Source organism: Acinonyx jubatus, chromosome B2 (genome assembly GCF_027475565.1).
Source record: "Acinonyx jubatus isolate Ajub_Pintada_27869175 chromosome B2, VMU_Ajub_asm_v1.0, whole genome shotgun sequence".
Taxonomy (NCBI): Eukaryota; Metazoa; Chordata; class Mammalia; order Carnivora; family Felidae; genus Acinonyx; species Acinonyx jubatus.
The window spans coordinates 146,520,441-146,547,340 of NC_069385.1; the positions used below are offsets into that span (position 1 = coordinate 146,520,441).

At 43.2% G+C, this 26,900-nt stretch overlaps 1 protein-coding gene across 6 annotated transcripts; it reads right to left on the bottom strand.

Moving 5' to 3' along the window:
• Window positions 1–2,261: 2,261 nt before the first annotated feature.
• Window positions 2,262–17,146, bottom strand: LOC106989179 (zinc finger protein 883-like). Of its 6 annotated transcripts, none has more exons than XM_027040089.2 (4): window positions 17,026–17,146; window positions 16,109–16,198; window positions 9,336–9,399; window positions 2,262–5,385 (listed from the first exon to the last, which is right to left on the bottom strand). In XM_027040089.2, exon 4 carries the CDS (start codon window positions 5,199–5,201, stop codon window positions 3,279–3,281), a length of 1,923 nt encoding a protein of 640 aa, XP_026895890.2. In that variant the 5' UTR covers window positions 5,202–5,385; window positions 9,336–9,399; window positions 16,109–16,198; window positions 17,026–17,146; the 3' UTR covers window positions 2,262–3,278. The 6 variants fall into 6 exon arrangements, 5 of the variants coding, with proteins under 5 accessions (XP_026895890.2, XP_014943139.3, XP_014943140.3 ...); XM_015087653.3 differs by having other exon boundaries at window positions 16,659–17,144; XM_015087654.3 differs by lacking the exon at window positions 9,336–9,399 and having other exon boundaries at window positions 16,659–17,144.
• Window positions 17,147–26,900: the final 9,754 nt, after the last annotated feature.

A 26,900-nucleotide genomic window follows, 5' to 3' on the forward strand; every position in this document is an offset into this window, starting at 1 on the left:
TCCTGAGAGCATCTGGCCTGTGCAGACCCCTCTCCCTGCTTCCCCTGTTCCCCAGCGGCCCTAGGGGACCACCTGCCAGCCTGCCCTCCAGACTGAACTCCTGGGCCCTGCGTTATGAAGCCAGGCGTTTCTACTGCAATGTCAGCGACAAGGAGCACAACCGCTCTGAGATCACAGCTGGCTGTTTATTACCATTCTCCCCTTGAGAAGGACACATGACTTTGCTCCTTCTCCTTCTGCAGGACATGAGGTCCCAGCGGTGGGGTTTGGGAGTGGTGCTGGGGTCCAGAGCCCACGGCCAAGAGAGAATTCTTGAGGTGTCCTCAGGGCAAAAAGGTGGTTTTATTAAAGCTCGGGGACGGGACATGTGGGCAGGAAGAGCTGTCCCAGGACCATGAGCAGAGACGATTATGTACCATGGGGTTGGGGGAGGTAAAGTCACGGGGAGCTTTCCAGCGGGACTTTCATACCTACAGAAGACTCGCAGGATGCAGGAGAGCCAGCTGTCCTCAAGCCGAGGTTGTCTTCCCCTCGAGCAAAGCATTAGCAGTGACAGTAGGAGCTCCTGGAGGAATGTTGTACTCTGTCTTTGCCTGAGTATTTGCCAAAGGGCTGCAGGTTCTGAGGAAAGTTGATTTTACCTGCCATTTCCTCCTGCCTTTGTTCCCATATCACTCTGGCCCGTTTACGGTCAACGGGATATGAGTAATATAATGCACAAAACTTCTAGATTAGGTCACACTCCTAGTGGGAGAGAGATGTCCTTTCACTTCTGCCGTCTTGAAGAGGGGGAAGATGCCTGGATGTCAAGGCCAAGGCACACAGCGAGGATGGTGGGGCAACGAGACTGAAAGCCTGCGTTCCTGCCATCTTGGAGTTCCCGTGCCCAGGGAGCCCCCGTGCTCATGTGCATAATCTGTGTGCCACCACTGGTCTGGGTCTGTTATGAGAGACACCCCTAATCCTAACAAATGCAAACTCTCTGAATACTGAGCCAAAGCTGGTTGCTAAGGGGTTGATAAAGGAAATCATCTAGGTATAACACATATAACGCATGCTTCCTCAGTCAACGGTAAACAGCACCTTCCTTTCCTGAGTCACGGCACCTGCTTCCCTCCTGTGGTGCTCCCGAGCACTGCCCTCCCTCAGTCAGCGCCCCTACAGCACCCTCCCTCCCTCCGTCAGTGCTCCCACAGCATCCGCCCTCCCTCCATTAGGGCTCGCACGGTGGCTGCCCTCCCTCCGTCAATGCTCCCAGGGTGACCACCCTCCCTCTCTCAATGGTCCCACAGTACCTGCCTTCCCTCTGACAATGCTCCCATGGTGCCCTTCATCCTTCCTTCAGTGAGTGCTCCCACAGCACCACCCTCCCTCTGTCAGTGCTCCCATGGCATCCATCCTCCCTCAGTCAGTGCTCCCACAGGGCCCGCCCTCTCTCCGTCAGTGCTCCCACAGCATCGACCTTTCCTCGGTGAGTGCTCCCACAGGGCCCGCCATCCCTCCATCAGTGCTCCCATGGTACCTGCCCTTCTTTAGTCAGTGGTAAACAGCACCTTCCCTTCCTCAGTCAATGAAGATTATTGAACATCTACTATATTTCTACTTTGACTTTGTTTCTGTGAAGGTTTAAAACTAAGGTATAGAACCTACTTTCCATATTCCTACTGAGCATCAAGGAACCACTAGATACTAAAAAGTCCATGTGAATAAATGTTACAGAAATGCAAAGAAAAAAGAGACGAGTGCTGATCACCATCATCACCATCATCATCACCAGCATCACTGTCATCACCATCATCATCACTATCACCACCATCATCACCAGCATCACTGTCATCACCATCATCCTCACTATCACCACCATCATCACCAGCATCACTGTCATCACCATCATCATCACTATCACCACCATCATCACCAGCATCATCACCATCATCACTGTCATCACCACTGTCATCACCACCATCATCACACCATCATCATCGCCATCATCATCACCACCACCACCATCGTCATCACCATCATCATCACCATTATCACTACCACCACCCAACAGTGTGTGTGTGCCAGGCCATAAGATGAAGCTTGAAAGAGACAGGGCTGAGGAAGGTAAACAAGAAGGGTATACTAAGTGCAGTTAGCACATGGTCAGAGTGTTGGGAAGCAGGAGAGAAAGTGAGAACCGCCTGGCTGAAATGTGTCTCCGTGGGAAAGTGATGTTTGCTGCAGGGGGAAACAGGCTGAGACAGCAACAACAAAAATGCCACAAAACAGCTTTATGACAGTCTTAAACTTGTGCTCAGAGTTTTTAAATCCATTGCATAATTTGCTAAAGTAGTCTCCTATTCCAAAACCATTAAATTTGCTTAGTTATCAAATTCCTTTTAAAAATTGTTTCTTTGATTATAAAACAATGCACAGGCATCACAGAAAATCTGGAAAAAAATTAACTGGTCAACTTAGTATCACAGGCTTCTGAAATAAATCTTCATATTTTCAGGCTATTGTCTCTGTAATCATAGGAAAAAGACCAGAGACCAACAGACTCTCCTAGATCAACATTCATTTTCATTCACGTGGCCTTTACATATTTAGGTGGAAATGGCAAATACACTTTCCAATTTCATCTGTTCTTAGAAATCTGCTCGAGACTTTAGAACTGCTTTCCAGTTCCTTTTCACTTGGGACATGACAGCAACCAATTGAACTTAATAGAGAAAATTTATATTGCACCATTAAGTTTGGGTGGATTCTAGGTAACCCAGCCTTTACCAATAATTTGATTCATTCTTTTTGAGGTTTTATCCAACACCATATTCTTAATCAAGAAAAGATCCCAACCTTCCTACTGCAATAATGAACAGAATTCATATTACTTTATCTCTTAATTTCCTTGAATAGTCATAGTATGTTTAATTTTGGAGGACCCATGGTAATGAATAGTGTGTAGGCCATATCTTTACTGAATCCATAATGATGACCACATCCTCACAATGTAAATCAGAACTGTTGTAGAATAAATAGGTCACAATTTAAGAATCACCTCTGTAAAAGCCCACATTGGTAATAAATAAAATAAATGTGGATCTTAAAGATCAATTAGTCAGACCTTCAAATTTTTCAGGTGAGTAAATTAAGGTTTAAAGAGGTAAAGTGACTTACCCTAAAGTAAGTAATGCACTCAGTTAGTAATAGAGCTGAGATTAGAACCCAGGACCTCTAAAACCCATAAATGCGCTCTTCCCACTAAGCCATGTGGCCACTCTAGTTGACAGTTTTCATGATCCTTCTGTTTCCCTGGTCTCCACAGCAGCCAGACTCTCAAGGCATTCAGAGGATTTCTCTCCAGTGTAAGATTTTTCGTGTTGAACAGAGGAGTTTTGCTTAACGGTTTTCCTACAGGCAGTATGTATATTTGCTTTCTCGGCACTGTGAATTTTCTGGTGTTTTGTAAGATACGTGCTCTGGCTAAAGGCTTTTCCACATTCATTACATTTGTAGAGTTTCTCTTCAGTATGAGTCTTCTGATGTTTTTTAAGGTCTGTCCTCCGGCTGAAGGCTCTGCCACATTCACTGCATGCATAAGGCTTCTCTCCAGTATGAATGATTTGATGTTGAATGAGGCCTGAGCAGTAACTAAAGGCTTTTCCACATTCACTACATGTATAGGATTTTTCACTAGAATGAGTTTTCTGGTGATTTCTGAGGTTTGTACTCTGACTGAAGGCTTTTCCACATATGTTACACTTATAGGGTTTCTCTCCAGTGTGAGTTCTCTGATGTTGAATAAGTGCTGACCTATCACTAAAGGCTTTTCCGCAGTCATTGCATTTATAGGGCTTCTCTCCAGTATGAATTCTCTTATGTTGAATAAGAGCTGAGCAGAAACTGAAAGCTTTCCCACAATCATTACATTCATAGGGCTTCTCACCAGTGTGAGTTCTCTGATGCTGAATTTGCCCTGAGCGGTCACTGAAAGCTTTCCCACATTCATTACATCTGTAGGGTTTTTCTCCAGTGTGAACTCTCATGTGTTGCGTAAGGAATGAACTCTGGGCAAAAGTTTTCTCACACTCATGACATTTATATGGTTTATCTCCTGTGTGACTTCTCTGATGTTGAGTAAGGTATGTGCTTCTGCTAAAGGTTTTTCCACATTCCTTACATTCGTAGGGTTTCTCCCCAGTATGAGTTCTTTGATGGCGAGTGAGAGCTGAGTAGTTACCAAAGGCTTTCCCACATTCACTACACTCATAGGGCTTCTCCCCAGTGTGAATTCTTTGATGCTGGATAAGGGCTGAACAGTCACTAAAGGCATTCCCACATTCACTGCACCTGTATGGTTTCTCTCCAGTATGTGTTCTCTGGTGTTGAATCAGGTCGGAGCAGTAGCTGAAAGCTTTCCCACAGTCATTACATTCGTGAGGTTTCTCCCCAGTGTGAATGATATGATGTCGAATAAGAGCGGAGTGATCACTGAAGGCTTTTCCACAGGCATTACATTCATAGGGCTTTTCTCCTGTATGAATTCTTTGATGTTGAGTAAGATGTGCACTCTGACTGAAGGTTTTACCACATTCACTGCATTCGTAAGGTTTCTCTCCAGTATGAATTCTCTGATGTAGAGTAAGATGCGTGCTCTGGCTAAAAGCCTTTCCACATTCAAGACATTTATAGGGTTTCTCACCAGTGTGAATTCTTTGATGCTGAGTAAGGTATGTGCTACGACTAAACGTCTTACCGCATTCAGTGCACTCATAAGGTCTCTCCCCACTATGAATTCTCTGATGTTGAATAAGGACTGAACAATAACTGAAGGCCTTCCCGCATTCATTGCATTTGTAGGGCTTTTCCCCTGTGTGAGTCTTCTGATGGTTTGTCAGGTGGGAACTCTGGTTAAATCCCTTTCCGCATTCGTTATATCTGTAGGCTCGCTCTCCAGTATGCGTTCTTTCATGTTGAATAAGAGTGGTGTGGTCTCTTAAGGCTTTCCCGCATCCACTACATTCACAAGGTCTCTTTCCATCACACTCCCTTTGTATAATTAAGTCTGAGTTTTGTTGGAAGCTTTTCCCACGTGTAGCATGTTCACGAACACACCGTTCTACAGGCTCACACTGCTCCGAAACTATTGATTGTACAGTGACAGCTTTTCCAAATTCATTAGCTTCTATACCTCTTTCTTGGGCAGGAATTTCCATGCAGGTGACTTTATCTCGTGCCAGATGTGCTGATTCTTAAACTGTTCTCTGGGTCTCCAGGTACCTCCCAACACAGACTTTATCTTTGTAAGTTCTTCCGTGTTTATTCCTCGGGATGGAATTTCTTTGAAAATGTCCTGCTGCCGTAGTGTTGACTTCTCGGCTTCAGGTCCAGACTCGCCATCTGCAAGACATGAAAGTCCAAAGCTGGAATATAAGAAGCTGCTCTGTGAGGAATGGGGTGATGAAGCTGTAAACACTGAGATCATACAACAGGGGGATGTAAATATTACCTGCTCTCTGGGGAGGAAATGCTAGTGGTGTGAAGGGGTTGGAGCTAAATGAAAGTGACCGAAGGGAATGGAGCAAACACGGTCAGGTGAGAAGGTGGTTCAGGAAAAGTCCAAACTGAAGAGATTACAAAAAAGAAGGACATGAAGATGAGGAGGTATTAGGAAAGAACTGTGATCAAAGAGAAATGGCTTCTAGGGAGTCTTCTGTGAGAAAAATACTTAATCAGCATTGAAACTATTATCCTAAAGCCCATTGAGAGCTCTTTAAATGTCTCTTTAAAAAACCTTTTCTTTTGGGGCGCCTGGGTGGCTCCGTCAGTGAAGTGTCCGGCTTCAGCTCAGGTCATGATCTCACGATTCGTGGGTTCGAGCCCCGCTTTGGGCTCTGTGCTGACGGCTGGGAGCCTGGAGCCTGCTTCCGATTCTGTGTCTCCCTCTCTCTCTGCCCCTCCCCCACTCGCGCTCTCTCTCTCTCTCTCTCTCTCTCTCTCTCTCAAAAATGAATAAACGTTAAAAAAAAGAAAACTTTTCTTTTTGAGCCTGATGTTGGGTGCAGAGATTACATAAAAAGAAAAGCTTAAAAACAACAACAAAAACATTTCTTTTAAATTTGTTTTTTTGACTTACACAAAACAATACTTTTACCTAATTCCCCTTTGGTGAATAACTGCTACTGACATTACTGTTTTACATTTAATGTAAGAAGAGGGAAAGAAAAGGAAAGTTTGAATAGGGAGGAATCTACTCTTTTGCAATGAAAAATAATTCTCGTGGCTTTCCAAGGACAACGTGTTTCTTTTTTACTCTCAGTCATGGACAGAAAGACAAGAAACACTATGAATAGAAGGCAAACAAGAGAGATGACCCTTCGTCTTCTATGTTAGCGTGCCTAGAAGTAGTCTTTAATTATGGGTTCACGCTTAAGACCGAGTTACCGATGTGCTGGTTGAAAGTTAAGTGCTTGTGTGTAAGGACATGATAAATGATGGGTTTCATCGCAGGACTGCTGGGCACGGACTTGGCTGTTTCATTAGACGACCCCCAAGTGTTAGCACCTATGCAGTCTTTTACTTTGGGCTGGTAAGGTTCCCCAGAAGGGATAGTGAGCAGTAGATTTGTCACTTAGACATCCGTTTTCAGTGAGCACGGCATATCACAGGCAAGCGTTAACCACAAGGAATTAGTGGTCTTATTAACTGTATTCCCAACATTCAACGTTCATTCCTCATATAACTCATCATTCCTTCTCCTGCCCCCAAAGTCTTTCTTTCCTTCCTGATTTTGCCCACCTAAATCTTGACCATATTTTAGAGCCCCACTCAAATTACATAAGCCCCATGACAGTCTTAACTCCCATTTTCCAGATCTCCCACAATATTTCCTGTACTGTTTCAACTTCTAATTTCAATACCTAAAAGCCATGCCTTTTGTTGTTTACCCCTTATCTGATGTGCACATATTTGTGTCTCCAGAGTTACTGTTTCTTGTCTTGGGGGGAAAGAAACTTGGAAGACTCTTTTGGCTGTGGAGCTAACAGTTACTGAATTTATTCCGAGCTGACCCACAATACTGACATAGTTAATTCTCCTAAAAACCCTGTGAGGTGGAAAACAGGATCTTACTTTAAGGGAGGTTCAGGGTGCTGAAGTCACTTGCCTCAAGTTACACGTAAGCCAGAATTCCAGAGTTGAATCTTAATCTCTGCTGCCCTAGGGAGCTGCCTGATGGAGCAGAGGATAATGGGTAAAGACACAGAAAACCCAGAGCTTTCATCCCACTTTTCTATGACTATCTGTGTGACATCAGGGGAAGCCCTCCCATCTGGCCTCTTTCCAGTCCTCAATACCACTTACGGTGTGAATTTTTTCCACATACTTAAATTCTTCTCATACTTTCGAGATGGAGGTCCTTCGTGAGCTGACCCATCACCAGTCAGCCTCGCCATTTGTCACTCTCACACACCCCCTACACTCCAGCCACCCTGTGTCCACTTCCTAGCACTTATCAAGTCTCTCACGTCTCCCTGCACTTGATCTTTTGTCCAGAACTGCCCTTGAACCACCTACTGTTTGCTATGCCGATTCCTGCTCATTCTTCAGGATTCAGTTCTAACGTCACCTGTTCTAGGCTCCTTATCTATGTTCTCTTAGCCTCTGTCATCATAAAATAATTGTGCCTACAAATAATAACAGCTAATATTTAACAAGTGCTTATGCTTTGAACAATCACTGTTCTAAGTACTTTACATGTATTTAATCACTTATCCTTTACCGGAACTCCATGGGTAGAAGCTATTATTGTCTCCATTTTACGAGTGAGGGAAGGGGCATAAACCCATAAAGCCCTGTGCACTGACCTCTAGCCACGTGTGGCTGCCGGACACCAGAAACATGGCCACGCCAAACTGAGCTGTACTCTGTGTAAAATACACACCAGATTTTGAAGATTAAAAAAAAAAAAAAAAAAAAAAGGAGGGGCGCCTGGGTGGCTCAGTCGGTTAAGCGGCCGACTTCAGCCAGGTCACGATCTCGCGGTCCATGAGTTCAAGCCCCGCGTCGGGCTCTGTGCTGACAGCTCAGAGCCTGGCGCCTGTTTCCGATTCTCTGTCTCCCTCTCTCTGACCCTCCCCCGTTCATGCTCTGTCTCTCTCTGTCTCAAAAATAAATAAACGTTAAAAAAAAATTTTTTTTAAAAAAAGGAAAATGTCTCATTGCTAAGTTTTTATACTGATTACGTGTTAAAAAGTTTTACACACACGGGATTCAATAAAAGATATCCTTAAAGTTAATTCTACTTGTTTCTCATTACTTTTCTTAAACATGACTACTAGGAAATTTTTTAAATGACACATGTGGTTTGCATTATATTTCTACTGGTCATGTTGGCTTAGAGAGTTTAGGGCATTTGTGCAAAGGCTGCACAGCTAGTAAGTGGCAGAGCCAGGATTAAAGCCAGCCCCAGAGCCCCTTCTTCACCACTGCTCCCATGCTGTGTCCACACTACTCCATCACGGCACCCACCAGTGTTTTCCCTGGACGTTGAGCTTCTGGAGGTCACGGACTAAAGTCTTTAACCTCCGAGCCCTCAACTCCTGGCATGGAGTTTTTGGCGCACAGACTATGCCTGACGAATGCTTGGTGAGTGGACAAATGCTGGTGGTTTTCTTATGAGAATGCCCCAATGACAGCCGTTTTTAAAGATAAGTCCGGCCAGGTGTGTGTGTGGGCGTGTTTGTTTGTTGTTGTCCTTTTTTGGCAACCAGGCCCTAGAAATTACTTAAAGCTAAAGGTGAGTTAAAGCCATTACCCTAATATTTGGAACAGTACATGTTTGAGGGCATCTACTGCATAAACGCTAAGAGGGATATTCAGCCCGTAAACCAAAACAACCACTGCAGAACAACTTTTCGCAGATACCCGTTAAGAGGCACAAACAGAAACCACTGAAGGAACCCACGGAGGAGTCAGAAAATCAGGTGAACTGGAGCTCTGCGCTGTCACGCACAGCATGAGAAGGTGGGTTCGTGAAGGACAGCGGACTCAATAGATACAAGGAGGCTAAGGAAATCGGACTCTTCTGAAAGAAAAGGAGTAACGCTCTTTGTAAGTACACGGAGTACGGTGGGGAGAGACAGCCAACTCGTAGAATACACAGACACGGCGGGCATGCTGGACTCCTGACACTGGGAATTTAAAACTACTGTAATTAATAAGCTAAATGGTCGAACGGAGAAGGTAGGCAGCAGGCAAGAGCAGATGGGCAGTGTAAGCACAACCAGAAAGACATGCTAGAGATTTAAAACACAACCAGCAGAAACGAAGAGTGCCTTCAAAGAACTCACTAGCAGACTGGACACCGCTGACAAGACCGTCTCCAAGAAAATGCAGCAACGGGACCCCCAAAACCTAAAAAGCAAAAAGCATAACGTCTGAAAAAAAAAACCAGAACAGACCGTTGGGAACCCTGTCCCAGGTATCTCTTCGTCTGGCTGTTCATCTGTAACCTTTATCGCGTCCTTGACAATCCACTAAATGGTCAACCTAAGCGTTTCCCTGGGTCCTGTGAGCTGTCCTGGCAAATGATCTAATCCAAGGAGGGAGGTCATGGGACCCTCTGACTTGTAGCCAAGTCAGACGGGTCGTGGGCAATCCGGGGACCCGCTACTTGCCACCGGCATGTGAAGTGGGGGGGCCGTCCTGTGAGACTGAGCACGTACCCCCTGGGGTCCTCGCTAGCTCTGATTAGGGTCAGAACTGAACCGGACACCCAGCTGGTGTCACAGAGAATTGCACATTTTACCATTATAATAATGCCTCCTGATTATCTTTCTCCTTCCAAGTATTTTTAGGATACCTCTGCTTTTGATGCTTGCTTCGACAGCACATATACTCGGCTACCTCTGTTTTGGAATAAATGACCGAATGAATAAACCTTTATTCTTTCAACCAATATTTATTGAACCCGGTGCTCAGTACTGACAATACAGAGCTTAACAAAACATGGTACCTGATCGCACAGAGCTGAGTGTCTAGGAGATAAACAACAACCAAATAGTCACACAAACAAATAGGTAACTATAGTTGTGACGGGTGTCCTAGAGAAGAGTCGTGTGAGGCCCTGAGCGTCTTTAATAAGGCGATCTGACCTGGTCGGGGTTTCGGCGGGGTTTACTTGAAGAGACGATGCTGGACTAAATCCCGAGGGATCAGTAGGAGTCACTGGGGCGACAAGATAAAGAAAAGCGCCCCAAGCAGAGGAAGCAGCAGCTGGTGCGAAGGCAGCATCACTCCAGGGGACAGGTGAGGGTGAGACGCTGAAGGAGGTCGTGTGCACGGAGCAGACAAGGTGTATGAACGAACAGGGGGTTGGGGGTGGGTGGAGAATGCCACTGCAGGGGGAGAGGCCAGGTCTGGGAGGTCACAGCCCAGGCAAGAGCATACAGTCTTCAACCTGACACAGGAAGAAGCCATCTCAGAGGAGGGGACAGAAGATGACAAAAGCAGATCTGGGTGCTAGAGAGGCTCTCTCTCTGGCAGGGAGTAGGGAGGTGGAAAGGCCAGAACAGACATGAAACAGTACTGGTGTGGATGCTGCAGAAATCTAGGCGAGATGAGAACGCGGATTAGAGAGAAAGTGAGCAGAGACAGAAAGAAGGGACACATTGGCAATACGCGTAGGAGGCAACGTTGACAGGGCGTGGTGACAAGCTGGACACGCGGGCGAGACAGAAGGGGCTGTAACGGTGCACTTCTGGGTCTCTGGCTAACGTGACTGGGAGATGGGCCTCTTTACCACGACAAGGCACACTGACAGACGACCAAGCGTGTCTTTTGGATTTTTTTTTTCCCGATTGTTGCCAAAGCGATTAAGTTCTTCAGGATGAAGGAAAATGACACCAGATGGAAATTCTGATCCCCACAAAGAAATTTAAAGTATTAGAAATGGTAAATATCTGGGTAAATTACAATGTAAGAGCTTGCTTTTATATAATTTTTTATCATACATACGACTATGTAAAGGAAAAATTATAACACTGCCTAGTACAATTCGTAACATATGTACAGGTAATACATGAGCCAGCTAGAACAAAAGAATGAAGTGTGGTAATTGGACCTATGTGGTTGTAAGGTTTCCACATTTTTACAGGAAGTGAAATGTTAATGCTAAGAAGACTGAAGAATTAAGGATGTATATTGTAATCCCTAGAGGAACTGCTAAAAATAATAATGAAAAGGAGCACAGCTCCTTTTTAGCACAGCTAAAAAGCTAATAGGAAAACTTAAAACAAATATCTAAAAGTATTTAAATGGTCCACAAAACAGAAGAAAAGGAAAATCAGGGGAAAACAAAGGGATGAACAATGGTGAGACAAACCCAAATGTACCAGTAATTACAGTAAATTCAAATAGTCGAAACCAGGGGTTGACAAATTATGGCCTGAGGGCCAATCTGGCTGATACCGGTTTCTGAAAATAAAGTTTTACTGGATCATAGCTGCACCCATTCATTTACACACCATCTACCATGGCTTTCTCTTTTTTTTTTTTTAAACGTTTATTTATTTTTGAGACAGAGAGAGACACAGCATGAACGGGGGAGGGTCAGAGAGAGAGAGACACAGAATCTGAAACAGGTTCCAGGCTCTGAGCTGTCAGCACAGAGCCCAACGCGGGGCTCGAACTTACAGACCAGGAGATCATGACCTGAGCCGAAGTCGGCCACCCACCCGACTGAGCCACCCAGGCGCCCCCCCCCCTGACCCCCGCAGCTTTCTCTTTATTGGCAGAGTTGAGTGAATGGCCCACCAAGGCTGGAGTATTTACCATTTGGCTCTTAAATAAAAAAGTCTGTCTAATCCTCCTCTAAGCTCTCCAATTAAAAGGCAGAGATCAAGATAGAGAAGACAAACTATATATTTTCTACAAGAGACATTACTTCCTATGTGAAGTCATAGATCAAGGGTAAATGGATAGAGACAGATTTATTATGCAAACTGCAAGAAGGCTGGATGGCTATATTGTCAGATAATAACAGATTTCAAGACAGAATATTGTCAGAGCTGAAGAGGGACGTTTCTTCATGTTCAACAGCCATCTCTCAACAATTGACCAAATGCACTTTAAAAAACAGTAAGGACACAGAAGATCTGAATGACATTGCCAGACACCTTGACCTGTTTGCTATTTAGTACACAACATCCGACGACTGTTGAATCCACACTTTAAGTCCCCAGGGACATTCACTAGGACAGACCAGATGCCAGGCCAGAACAATTCTCAGTAGGTTTAAAAAGATGGGAATCAGCAGCCGAGCTGGGACTTGCCCTTCTAGCCACAATGAACTTCTAGCCACAGTGAAATAACAAGAAGCAGGTTTATCCTCCTGCCTGGAACAACCAAGAAATATATGAACAATGACAAAACTGGAGGTGACAATATGGATTTCGACAGAGGACAAAATATATAAAACAATGGTAAGATACCAGACGTCCAGTAATAACGGTGACCCCTGCCCTGGTGTGATAGGCAGCCTGTGAGATGACCCTCAATGACCCGGGACCCATTACAAGTGTAATTCCCTTCTCTTGAGTAACATGTGTCAACCGATAAAATATTGCAACATTGAGGGAACGATGAGGTTACTAAAGAATGTTATTTCCGTCCTAGTAGTGGACTCTTTCTCTTGCTGACTCTGAAGAGGCTAAAACACTGGAGGTCTGTGTGGCATGGAACCGAAGGTGACCTCCATCCACGAGCCGACAAGAAGCTAAGTTCCTCAGTCCAAGAACTCAACAAACCGAATTCTGCCAACAACCACTTAAGTAAGTTAGGAAGTGAATCTTTCCCCGCTTGAGCCTTCGGATAAGATCTCAGACCTCGCTGATGCCTTGATTGCAGCCCTTGCAAAAGACCATGAAGTAGAGGATCCAGTTAAGCCATGTTCCATTCCTGACCCTGAGATAATAATGCATGTTGTTTTAAGCCTGCAAAGTGTCGGGGGTGACTTGTTATATAGCAAGAGATAACTAATCTCTCCAACTGCCTGCCTGCAGAGTTTCCAGGCTGTAGCATAGGGTTAGGGAATCCATATGTAAGAACTGAACAGGGGGAGTGCGGAGTCTGGGGAGGCCCATGTGGCCGGAGTTTGCTGAACAGAGTAGTGGGAAAAGAGACTTGTAGAGAGAACTCTGGAGATCTTCAGAGGGCCCCCCTTGAGTATTTAGCAAGGTGTACATCACCATATGCGTGCGAGGAAACTACTCAAGGCTAGGAAAAGAACTATTTAAAAGTATTAGAGGTAACGGTGCACAGAGCTCACACAGGGCCCATTTTGACAGTCAAACTAGGAAATTGCACGATACACGAAATACTGCATTGAATCCACAGAATGGTTGCCTTAGCATGAGCAAAAAATTAGCCCTAGGCTGAGAACTGCTTCGATCCCACTTAACAAATCTTAAAAGCAAGACCTGGAAGGATCAAATTGTTTCCAAGTATCCCAGATAAAAGCTCAGAAATACCTTTAGGAACACAAAACTACCTAGCACTCAAAAAGAAAAATTTATAATGCCTGGCATCCAAACAAAGATCACTAGAGGAAAAAAAAAGAATAAAATGACAACCCACAATGAAAAAGAATCAGTCAAATGAAACTAATCTGAATGAACAGAGGTGAGAATTACAATTAATACAGCTACAGTCCACGTGTCCAAATAAGTAGAGAGCAGTGGAGGAAATTAAAAAAAAAAGGTTCAAACAGAATTTCTAGAAATAAAAAACTAATGATCAAGATGAAAAATGCACTGATAGGTCAATGGCAAAGTAGACACTGCAAAAGTAAAGGTTAGTGAACTTCAGATAGCAACAGAAACATTCCAAAAATAAATAGATAATTTTTTTTAAAAGAATGAACAGCATATCAGTGAGGTGGGGGGCAAATTTAAACAGACTAATATTTGTGCACTTGAAATCTACAGACTGGGGGAGTGGGGCAGAAAAAGTATGTCAGGAAATAGTGGCTGAAAACTGTACAAATCTGATGAAAACTACAGACCCACAGACCCAAGAAGTTCAACAAATTCTAAGCTCAGAAACATGGCGAAAACTAAACCAATGCATATAATAATCAATTTAGTCAGAACTAGTGATAAAGAGAAAATCTTAAAAATCAGCCAGAGAGAAAAAAGATACATTGCATACAGAAGAACACAGACAACACGTCAGAAACCATGAGATCAAGAGGACGATGGAGGAACTTCTTGAAAGTACTTACAAAGAGAAAACTACCTGTCACCTTAGAACTGTACATACAGAGGAAATGCCTTTCAAAAATGAAAGTAAAATAAAGGCATTTTTCAGATGTAAGAAGACTGAGATCATTCACAATATATTCTCTGAGAAAAATGGAATTAGCAACCAGTCACAATAAGATATCCAGAAAAATCGCCATATAATTAGAAATTAAACAGTGCTAAATCAATTATTCAAGAAATTATTATTTTTTAAATTTTTTAAGAAGTGTATTTGGCAAGAGAGAGAGCAAGTGCATGTGCAGGCACAAGCAGGGGAGGGACAGGGAGGAGGAGAGAGAATCCCAAGTAGGCTCCGCGCCATCAGCGTAGAGCCCGAGGTGGGGATCGAACTCGCAAACTGCGAGATCATGACCTGAGCAGAGATCAGGAGTCAGGTGCTTAACAGACTGTGCCACCCAGGAGCCCCTTTATTTATCTTCTTATAAAGTTATAAGAAATGTAAGAAAATATTTTGAACATAATGATAACATACATAACAAATCAAAATTTGTGAGCTATAGCTATAGAAGCACTGAGTAGAACTGTCCACAATAACTTCGGAAATGAGGAAAACTTTCTGTCCCTGGGCTGTCAAATACAGCAGTGGCCATAAGGATTTGAAATATGGCTAGTACAAGTAAGGAGGTGAGCGCTTAATTTCATTCCATTTTAATTAATTTAACTTTAAATAGCTACCTATGGCTAGGGGGTTCTTCAATCGGGAATAGTTCTAGATCTTGATTTGGTAGACGTTTCACAACCATAAACAATTGTTAAAACTCAAACCATTCAAATAAAATTGATGAAGACAATTGTATGTAAAATACACCTCAAAGCTGGGCAAAAAATAGGAAGGGTACAGTTGCAAAGGTATATAAACTATGAAGAGGGAGAAGGGAAAATTAAAGGTCTTGGAAATGTAGGATGGATGATGGGATCCAAGGCGCAGACAGAAGGGCAGACAGCCCTCTACTAACATGGGAGGGATAAAGAATGTGATGACACAGATCTGGGCAGATTTATGTTGGTTTCAGGAGGGTGAAAGGGTTCTCAGCCGAGAGACTGTATTTTCCTTGCCATCTGTGAAGAAAATAGAGTGGTTCAAGGTTTGAGGAGGCCAGAACTGAAATCTTCCTTACACACAACCACAGAGTGTTGTTTCTGTTTTCAGTGATTATTTTGTTTTCAATGATTTTTCTATAAAGGCAACTACCATCGAAATCAAGGTACTTTGTTCTGAGTTTTTACTAAGATTCGGTCAGTTTTTTGGGTTGTTTTTTTTGTTTTGTTTTGTTTTTGTTTTTTTTTTGGGGGGGGGCCTGAGTTGCAGTGCGTTCCTTTTTCTTTCTCCTTTATTCTAAAGTTAGGGCATTATATAGCCTTAAGAGTTATGTACGTTAGTTTTACCCATTTCATAAATTTCATTTCAGGATAGAAATGAGGGCATTCCACAATACTTGTAATAAAAAAGGGCCTGCGGAGTGTGAAAAAGTGGAGAACCACGGATACGCTGGGTCATTTAACCTCACAGCAACTCCCTGATAAAGTTACTCAAAAAAGTTAAGTAACTGGTCTCAGGTCACCACACAATCAATAAATCTCAAACCAGCATTCAAATTCAGACCGGTTTGCTTTTCAAAACCAGGCTGAATGAAAACTTATGTTCACAGAAAAACCTGTACCTGAACATTTAGAGCAGCATAATTCATAATTACCAGAACCGGGAAACAATCTAAATGTTCTTTAACAGGTAAGCAGATGAAAAACAAACAAACTACGGTCTATCTATTTAGTGGAATATTACTGAGCGATACGGAACTCACACAAGACAAACGAGTCTCCAAGGCCTGGTGCTGAGTACAGAAGCCAGCCCCAGGAGGTTATACAGAGTCAGATTCCATCTCTAGGACGTCCTGGAAAAGACAAAAGGAGAGAGATGGGGCACGGTCTGCAGCTACCGGCGGTTAGCAGTGGGGGGCAGGGGTGACTACGATAAAGGCAGCAGTGGGGGCAGAGATGACCACGATAAAGGCAGGTGCGTGGAGTGCATCCTGCCGGTGCTGGTGGCTGCACCTGTCCGTACAGCTGTTAGATCGGCACGCCCCCCTGCGGCACGGTGACTTTGAAACTGATCAAACCAGGCCTTCTTCCTTGAACCGCGAAGGATAAAAGGCCTGCGTGGGAGGAGGGGTCCCGGGGAGCGACACCGGAGGGGCTTTGCTCGGGGCTCCACACAGATCCCACCTGTCTCCCCACCTTCGCGAAGAGCTCCTCCCCTCGTGCTCTCTGAGTCCCCGGGGAAGCGACAGGACAGCTGTGTCCCCACGTCCCGGCTCCACCTCACCCCCACACCCCGCCCGGCCGAGGTCTCACCTCTCCCGCCGGGGCCTCTCGCAGGCTGCCTCCCGGCGCTACCGCAGCTCTGCTCCCTCAATGGCTCGGGCGGGGGAGGGCGAGTCCCCTCCGCTCCTCCCTGCGGGACCCCCAGGCCGCGCGTGGGACCACCAGGGCCGCTAGCGCCGGGCTCCGAGGCCCGGAGGCCGCCTCACCCGGGAGACCGAGCCCCTCGAAGACACCGCGCAGATCCGGGCCCGGGGGAGGGGGGGGGGGAGTGGGCGTGCCGAACCTCGACCCCGCCCCTCTCGAGGGCCACAGCTGGCGCAGGTGAAAAGGCGACCCCCCGCCCCTTCCGAAAGGGCAAGGCCCTGCGAAACTTCGGGGCCTGCGAGACCTGACCCACCAGTCCCGAGCCAGGGGCACCGACTACCGGGTCCCCGTCCCAAAGGAACTACGCCTGAGCAGCTCTCGGCTCCACAGGACCCGCTCTTTCTCCGCAAACAATTCCCAGCCACGTCTGCGGCTGCGCGGACTCGACGGGGGGGGGGGGGGGGGAAGGGGGGAGAAGGGGCGGGTCTGCAGACGTCCGCGTGACCCTAACTGGGCGGGGTCTGGGCGTGGCCGCTGGGGAGCCCTTGTCTGGGAGAACGTTCGGTGTACAGGCCTGGTCCGGTCGGTGCGGCACAGCCTCGGGGAGTGGGGTTTTCGTGAGTAACTCGCGTGAGATTTAGTTCCTCGGTTTTACAGCACTGACTCTGCTCTCGTAAGCGAAGGAGAAAGGAAGTTTCCTGCTATCTTCTCTCGACATACATTGAACCACTAAAATCCCAGAGCCACAGGAAAATCAGATTCCATAGCAACAGGCAATGATTATTAAACGCATACTGTGTGCCAGGCACTCTTCTCCGCGCTTTGTATGTATTATCTCGTTTGAGAAAGCGAAGTCAGCTCTGCCATTAACCAGACTCAGATGACACGGATAGAGCCTGCTGCAAAGTTAACAGCAAATATTTCTCCCCAATTGGTCATACATATTGCAGTTGTGAAATTTCACAGTTTTTTTTTTTAATCTTTATTTATTTTTGAGAGAGAGACAGCGTGTGAGCAGGGAGGAGCAGAGAGAGAGGGAGATACAGAATCGGAGCTGTCAGCACAGAGCCTGACGTGGGGCTTGAACTGTGAGATCAGGACCCGAGGTGAAGTTGGAGGCTTAACCGACTGAGCCACCCAGGCGCACAATGATCCTCTTTAAAGATTTCCTACGTTCTTACTAATGGCATGCCCACCTTTGCCTTGCTACTCCCACTTTTTTTTTTTTTTTAAGAAAAAACTAGTGAGAAATCTTCTTTGCTAAAATCAGAGACCGTCAGAAACTATTTGACATCGTTCTCAGGATAAATCAACATCCCACTCTTGCCAGGGGAATTCGAGCCATTTTCAACAGAAACAATCTCTATTTCCAAACCGGGTGCAGAGCTTCAGATACAGCATTTTCACACATAACATGTCAGGTTTATGTTAACTTGGAGATTTCTAAAACAGGCTTGTGTCTATTTTTTAATCCAGACCGACCTTGCATTGAGCCCATCAAAAAAAAAAATGCTGCTTTATTTAATTTTACCTAAAATTTACTCTTCCTTGAAATCCTACAATAACCCTGCTTCATTCTTTGTGAGATGGTCCACGTTTCTACTGGTAAAGGTCTACCTTGTTGCAGCGAATGAATAAACCGAATTTTGTTGGACTATACATTTATTCCTGGTAGTCCTTATCAGATGTGTTTTAGCACATTTCACCTCAAAACATAAGCTCCAACAGAGACTGGCACATTGTAGATAATCAAATAATTTTTGAATAAATGATTGATGTCATTATTAACCTCATTTTACAGATGAGAAAATGGTCTCAGAGAGGTTAAATACTTTGCCCAAGGTCACCCATGATTTGGCTACAGGAGCTCACTTTTTTTTTTTTTTTTTTTTTTACAGTTCACATTCTTAATTGTTGCGCTGTGTGCCCTAATGCTCACCCAAGATAGGTTGTGCTTAAAATTTCACAACTAGCAAATGTCCAAACTGGGATTAGAGTCCACGTCTAATCCCAGTTCAATTATTCTCCTACTCTATCTACTGTGGGGTGTGTGTGTGTGTGTGTGTGTGTGTGTGAGAGAGAGAGAGAGAGAGAGAGAGAGAGATGTATACTCTAGCTCATCTGCCTGACCTTGGATAGACACCGATATTTTTACCAATGACAATATCTCCAAGATCCAAACACTGTCATATTTGAGATGGAAAGTCTCAGATTCCATCCCTCGGTAAGGTATAGCCTTGATGTTGCTTGTTCACTCTAACAGTGAAGGAGGTGAGTGAAAGCGCCCAGCACTGAGAAGCACTTTGGTGGCTGTAAGAAGTCAGTAATGAGCAGAGAAAAACACCTCCTGGTGCTGAACAAGTGTCATCTCCAAAAACGTCTTTTTCCTCCATCAGTGGATGAGCCTGAAAAGACAACCATCATTGGATTCGTCTGATCGTCTCTCTACATTTCTTGAGTCTCATATCCTTACATCTAATCAAGCCTCCGAGAATGGGCAGGATTTTGAGACCCCTCAGTGTGAGGCACTCTCTCTCGGCAGATGACACAAGAAACATCTGAAAGAAATTAGGGACAGTTAAGAGAGTCAAACACAGCTCAGAATTATCTAGAACGTCAATGCTCCCAAATGAAAAATTGCCATGAAGATTCAAATAAAGCAAAATTGGAAAAACGAAAGCAATTCTATCTGGAAAAATTAAAAACTACAAAAGCATTGTCAGCATAAACTGGGAAAGATGAAGGCTCATGACCTTCAATAAGGCCGCAGAACATGGCAATGTATATACATACAAGTGTGTATTGTGTGTGTGGAGGGAAATTGATGGGGCTGAGCTTGACTCTGGATCCTACAGTCTTGCAAATCTAAATAAAGAGCTCATTTTACAAACTTCTCAAGAACGTGTGCATGTTTTAGAGAAAGAAAATCACGTGATCTGAAAGAGAAATAATAGAAATCAATGGGCTGTTCACATAACATTCTTTTCAAATATTTATTGAGAGTATTTCTAAGTATACAGGTGAACGATGTGACAAATGTATACACTTGAGTAAGCACCACCCCCCCCCCATCATGATCCAGAACACTTCTGTGTCTCCAGAAGGTTCCCTGTGTTCCCTTGCAGGCAGGATCCCTCTATAGAACATTTTAATGATTTCCCATTGAATATATGAAACCAGAAAATTTTTTTTTAACGTTTATTTATTTTTGAGACAGAGAGAGACAGAGCATGAACGGGGGAGGGTCAGAGAGAGAGGGAGACACAGAATCCGAAACAGGCTCCAGGCTCTGAGCTGTCAGCACAGAGCCCGACGCGGGGCTTGAACTCACGGACCGCGAGATCATGACCTGAGCCGAAGTCGGACGCTTAACCGACTGAGCCACCCAGGCGCCCCGAAACCAGAAAATTTTTATTAACATATTTGGATCATTGATTCTATAATAAAAATTTATATGCTATTTTGTTAGAAGCTATGTCTCTGGGCATTTGTTAACCAACTTTAACTGATTTTGCCAATGAAAAATAACATTATTGACTCTTATGTATTCCAACTACCCCAAATGCCAGCTGCTTACCAAAATAACCATTATCTTATTACCTCATCAATGAATGGATTAAATTGAAGTTAATGGGGGGTGCCGGGGTGGCTCAGTCGGTGGAGCGTGCAACTCTTGACCTCAGAGCTGTAGGTTCAAGCCCCACATTGGGTATAGAGATTACTTATTTTTTTTTAATTTTTTTAATGTTTATTTATTTCTGAGACAGACAGAGACAGAGCATGAGTGGGGAAGGGGCAGAGAGAGAGGGAGACACAGAATCCGAAGCAGGCTCCAGGCTCCCAGCTGTCAGCACAGAGCCTGATGCGGGGCCCGAACTCACAAAGCATGAGATCATGACCTGAGCCCAAGTCGGTCGCTCAACCAACTGAGCCCCGCGGGCGCCCCGGGTATAGAGATTACTTAAAAAAATAGAACATTTTAAAAATGAGAGCGGGCAGAGGAATTATTGAAAATATTGAAATGAACAGGATGTTAATTTAATATGTTCATTTAAAACTTTTATCTATTTATTTAAAAGTGTATGGCCCAGGGGTGCCTGGGTGGCTCAGTCGGTTAAGCATCCAACTTTTGATTTCAGCTCATGATCTCATGGTTCAAGTTCAAGACCCACGTCGGGCTCTGTGCTGGCAACGTGGAGCCTGCTTGGGATTCTGTCTCTTTCTCCCTCTCTCTCTGCCCCTCTCCCACTCACACTGTTTCTGTCTCTCTGAAAATTAATAAACTTTAAAAAATAAAATGAAATAAAATATATGGCCCCGGGAACTTCAGTTAGGTAGATATTGTTAACTTCATACGTTTTTCCCCCCCATAAATATTAACTGATCCTCTCAATGGGCCAGGCACTGTGCTAAGTACCAGAACACAGAAGCGTGGACTCTATCAAATATGACGTGGTCTGTGTATTAATTTAAAAAATAAAAGTGCAACCTAAGAAATGCCTGGAGCATTGTTTTGCCACCCACCGTATGTATACATACACACACAGGCCAATGTCCCTGATGAATATAGATGCAAAAATTGTCAACGAAATATTAACAAACCAAATTCAACACTACATTAAAAGGATCATACACCATGATCAAATGGGACTTTTCCCTGGGATGCAAGGATGGTTTAACACACACAAATCAATAAACCACATTAATAGGATGAAAGACAAAACTCGTGTTATGATCTCAACAGATGCAGAAAAAGCATCAGACGAAACTCAACATGTTTTCATGATAGAAAACACTCACCTTGGGTATAAGATGAACACACCTCAACATAATAAAGGCTGTATATGAGAAACATGCAGCCAACATCATACTCAATGGTGGAAGGTTGAAAGCTTTTCCATGGGGCGCCTGGGTGGCTCAGTCGGTTAAGCAGCTGACTGTGGCTCAGGTCATGATCTCATGGCCCGTGAGTTCGAGCCCTGCGTCGGTCTCTGTGCTAACAGCTCAGAGCCTGGAGCCTGCTTCTGTTTCTGTGTCTCCCTCTCTCTCTGCCCCTCCCCCATTCGTACTCTGTCTCTCTCTGCCTTTCAAAAATGAATAAATGTTTAAAAAAAAGAGAATGCTTTCCCTCTGGCATCAGGAACAAGGCAAGAGTGTCCCCTCTCACCATTCTTTTCAACATAGTACTGGAAGTCCTACCCAGTTAGGCAAGAAAATGAAACAAAAGGCATCCAAATCAGAAAGGAAGAAGGAAAATCATCTGTTTGTTGATGATATGATCTTGTATACAGAAAAGATGTCAAACACTCTCAAAAAATGGTTGGAATGGGAGCACCTGGGTGGCTCAGTCAGTGAAAAGTTTGACTCTTGATCTCAGCTCAGGTCTTGATCTCAGGGCTGTGAGTTCAAGCACTGCGCTGGGCTCCACGCTGGGCACCTACTTAAAAAAATTGAAGTTAATGGAAGTTTAACTTGTATTTTCCATTTCATGTTATTGAATACTAGCCTAAAGATTAGACAAATAACTTGTATACATTGCCATTATTTCTGTTGTCAATGTATGGCTGTATTATAACTGTTGCCATATAATTTAGGGTATATTTTAAATTGTATTTGAATTTACACTGTTTAATAACAGCTGACTAAAACTAAATAGAAGTAAGTTTGGGGAGAGATGAGGGAATCAAGTTTCACAATTCATCATGTTTAGGTCATTTCTGGTTTCTTTCTCAGATGCTGTGGGTATCTCAAGGGAACTCAGATTTACTATCATCGTACCTTCTGACCTGAGGCCCAATCTCTTAAAATGATGTGAACTTATTAAAATATGGATAATTAGGATTCATTCATGAAGCATGATGACATGGTACTTTTTAAACCAAGTGCCAAATAATAAGAAATAGGCTCAGAGATAACTATCTGTGTGTCTTTCCTAATCTTCTACTGCTTTACTAGTATGTTCAAAGGAGAGAAGATAGTCTTCAAAAAGTACATGCTTAGATCCTGAAGAATTTATTCTTGTAAAACACCTTGAAAATCACTCTCTTCCCATGTTGTCTTTCCGTCTTAGATAAGATCTTGTGGTGTTGGAGATGAGGAAGTGAAGAGAAGCATAGTGATGGATGGGTGGCTCTGTGTTGGGGATGAGGAAGTGAAGCATACTGGAATGAATGGCTCTGTTTAGGGGTTCAGCCATTTAAAAGATGTCCCTTTGCTTCTTCAGGTCCTCTGGAATTGTCTCTGTCACGGGTGGGAAGACTTATGTGATAGATACTTGGATTCCCGGCTTCTCTGAATAGAACTTGTGGAAATAGAATTTGGGGTGACCATCTCAATAAAAAAAATTTCCTTAATTTTTATTTGGGTGCTTCTGTTTCCATTGGGGCACTCTTTTTTTTTTAATTTTTTATTCAGGTATACCTGGCATATGATGTTCTATTAGTTTCAGGGACACAACATAGTAATTCAATAATTCTATACACTGCGCAATGCTCACCATGATAAGAATAGTTACCAGCTGTCACCATACGTTATTACAAGGTTTTTCTACTATACTCCCTATGTTGTACTTTTCATCCCTGTGACATATTTGTTCTATAAGGGAATTTCTTTTTTTTTTTTTTTTTTATTTCAGAAAGCTTGCGAAGATGAGAGCATAAAAAATCTGGCCAAAAATGTATTAATGAATGATGTAAGTATTTAAATGGAGTCTCTCTATAAAACACTGATAGAAAGCTGAATATCAGAACTACACAGTACCCGTCCTCAAGTATCTTACAAAATTTATTTGGTAGTTTCTTGCTCACAACGCTAACTTGATCACCTTTCATGAAATGTCAAGTCTTACTTAAACTTTCCTTGTTTTACCAGTGAAATCTTTGATCTCTGGTGATAACTGACATTTATGTAAAGTCATTAATATATTCATCACATTCACAGAATTTCTAGGTAGTGTGAGTTATCGGATGCTTAAAGGAATTTAGCTCTGACTGAAGGCTTTCTCAGACTGACTATGTCCATAGGGTCTTTCCGGAGTGTGTGGTCTTTTGATGTTTGATGAGACTTGTGCTCTGGGTAAAGATTTTGCTACATTCACCACATTCGCAAGGTTTCTTTCCAGGATGAGTTGTCTGATGTGTGGTAAGATTTGAACTCCGGCCAATGGCTTTCCCACACTGGCTACATTCATAGGGTCTCTCTCCAGTGTTTTTTTTTTTTCTGATGTTTGGCAAGATTTGAGCTCTGGCTAAAAGCCTTCCCCCATTATGTTCATAAAGGTTCTTTCCAGTGTGGATTACTTGATGTAAGGCAAGGTGTGAACTCTGGCGCTTGGCTCTCTCACACTCATTACACCCGTAGGGTTTTTCTCCAGTGTGTATTTGCCAATGCTGAATCAGAACTGACTGGTTTTAAAGGCTTTCTCAGATTCATTACACTCACAGGGTTTCTCTTCAGTGTGTATTCTTCTGTTTAATAAGTGTTTAATGAGCCAGGGCTGAAGGACTTTTCATACTCATATGATTTCTCACCAGTATGAGTTCTCTGATGTTTAATAAGAGAAGAATTCTAGCTGAAAGTTTTTACACAATCATTGCATTTAAAGGATTTCTCTCCACTGTGGATTTTCTGATGCTGAGTAAGGGTTAGACTGTCACTGAAGACTTTCTGACTATTACATTCAGAAGATTTCTCTCTAAAATGAGATGATGAATGATGAGTCTTTAGATGACTATTAAGAAAATAATCATAACTGAACAATTTCCCACATTCCTTAGATTTGCATGGCTTCTCAACGCTGTATATTTGACGAGGTCTTGCTTTCTGCTTGAATATATCTTCAGTCTTATCACATTTATATGGTCTCTCCCTCCTATAGGAATTTTTTGTTGTGTAGTAAGAAATGGTTTTGCAAACTTTGTATGACTATCTTTTGTGGGTCTTTCCATTATTGCCCCCAAGGCTAAATCTTCTTCAAAAACATCTTGGTTTTCAATAGACTCCTTGGTCTCTAGACTATTTTCTCAACCTGAAGAAAATGTTAAAGATTCATGCCTTTTGTGCTGAGTGAAAAGAAACTGGTAAAGATGAAGGGATGTCATGAAATTAAATATGTTCACAGATATATATGGCTCTTACACTCTGAAACATGTCTTTCCATTTGATAGCACTCAGGGATGGGAAAGGAGAAAAGGTACGTTGGGACAAGAATGGTAGGAAAGGGGAGCACATCAATCTATATACAGAATTCAAAATGTGAGAGAAGGAAAGTGATCTGGTGGGAAGCATCATCAGAGATTAGTGACATATAAGACACACACACACACACACACACACACACACATTTCAAGTTAGTGTTTTCCTCTTCTTCAGATCAATATTCAGCAGGGGAACTGCTGAATCATAAAGTAGTTCTATTTTTAACTTTTTGAGGAGCCTCCATACTGTTTTCCACAGTGGATACACCAATTTACATTCCCATCAACAGTACGTGAGGGTTTGCTTTCCTTCACATCCTTACTAACATTTGTTATTTCTTTTCATTTTTTGGTAATAGCCATTCTAACGGATGTAAGGTGATAATCTCATTGTGGTTTAGATTTGCATTTCCCTGATGATGAGTGATGTTGAGCATCTTTTCATGTACCTGTTTCTTTGGAAACAGGAAAATGCCTTTGGAAATATGCCTATTCAGATCTTCTGCCCATGTTTTAGTTGGGGTGTTTGGCTTGTTTGTTGTTGTTGTTGTTGCTTATTTGCATGTGGTTTTTGTTCTTTTTTTCCTCTTGAGTTGCACGAATCCGTCATATATTTTGGGTAACAGCCTCTTACTACTTAAATGATTCGCAATTTTTTCCTCCCATTTAGTAGGTTGTCTTCTCATTTTGTTGGTGGTTTCCTTTGTTGTGTAGAAGCGTGTTAGTTTAATGTAGAGCCACTTGTTTATTCTTGCTTTTGTTGCTTTTGCTTTTGGTGTCAGATCCAAAAAATCATTGCTAAGACCTGTGTCAAGTAGCTTACTGCCTATGCCTTCTTCTAGGAGTTGTATGACTTCAGGTCCTGCAGTCAGGTCTTTACTCCGTTTGAGTTAAATTTTATGCATGGTGTGAGAGAGTGGTCCAGTTTCATTCTTTTGCACAGTCATAACCAGGAAGATTTATTATTATTTGTTCCACTATTGAGAAAGGACTCTTTCATCTCACCAACCCCGGCTCCTTGGGGAGACTCCTTGGGGGACAGGGCGAACATGCTGCCTATATCCAACTCTACCAACTGTACACAGAGTTACGCTCCCTTGACAAGCGGCATGTCATGCCTCGTTTGATGTGTTCAAGCACAGCCTGGATAGTTTTCCGGTGGGGTGTTAGAGAAAGGATTCAGCCATTGAAAAAGTGGTGGGGGCTAAATCTATAGTTCTCGCCAGGGGCAGTACAATCTCCCGGAAGTCATTTTGGAAATGGGCTGGGAGTTTCTAGTTGGCTCTATGATTAAAGGGTACAATGGCATTGTGTGGACAGGGACCAGATATACCAGATATTATGCACTATACCAAAAGCAGTCCCACACAATAAAAAATTGTACCTTCCTGTACGTGAACATAAACCTAAGTGCATTTTAAAATAAACATTATATACCTTTTGCATGTTTTTAACAAAGCCTGAATTTTCCAAGGAGGCAACTTCCAGATGCCAGATGTATTCAGATAAAAGAAGACTTTATTTTGCTCGGATATATACCATGAGTGATTCATTGATACAATGCTACTCATGGTATTTGGGTTGCCAATGCAAGAGGATGAGACATTCTCCCTGGTCTGCATTGTAGCTGTATATTCATGGTGATTTTATCTACATTTAGCCCTTGTTTGAACATATTAAATGCAAAGAAAAGTATAGACAATATTCAATTCAATATTGTCTTCCTTCTCTAAGCCAAATTTGTTCATTGTTTTTAGGTGCAAGCATTTGACAGCCTCATTATGCAGTCATGCCCAAGCATTTACAAACCGAAACACATATTACTTTGTTATGCATTACTTTCCTTTTATTTCTTCATCTCATAATTACAGCATCGTATTGGTGGTGTTAAATTGCGTATGTGGTTTTACTTCTTTTTGAAATTTCAAGAAGACAAAGAAAATGTTATAAAATATTTATCATGTAAGGGTTTCACTGGGCTTGACTGGGTAGT

Excerpts from the sequence above, each read along its gene's own strand:
- LOC106989179 (XM_027040089.2), bottom strand. The coding sequence starts at position 5,201 with ATGGAAATTCCTGCCCAAGAAAGAGGTATAGAAGCTAATGAATTTGGA.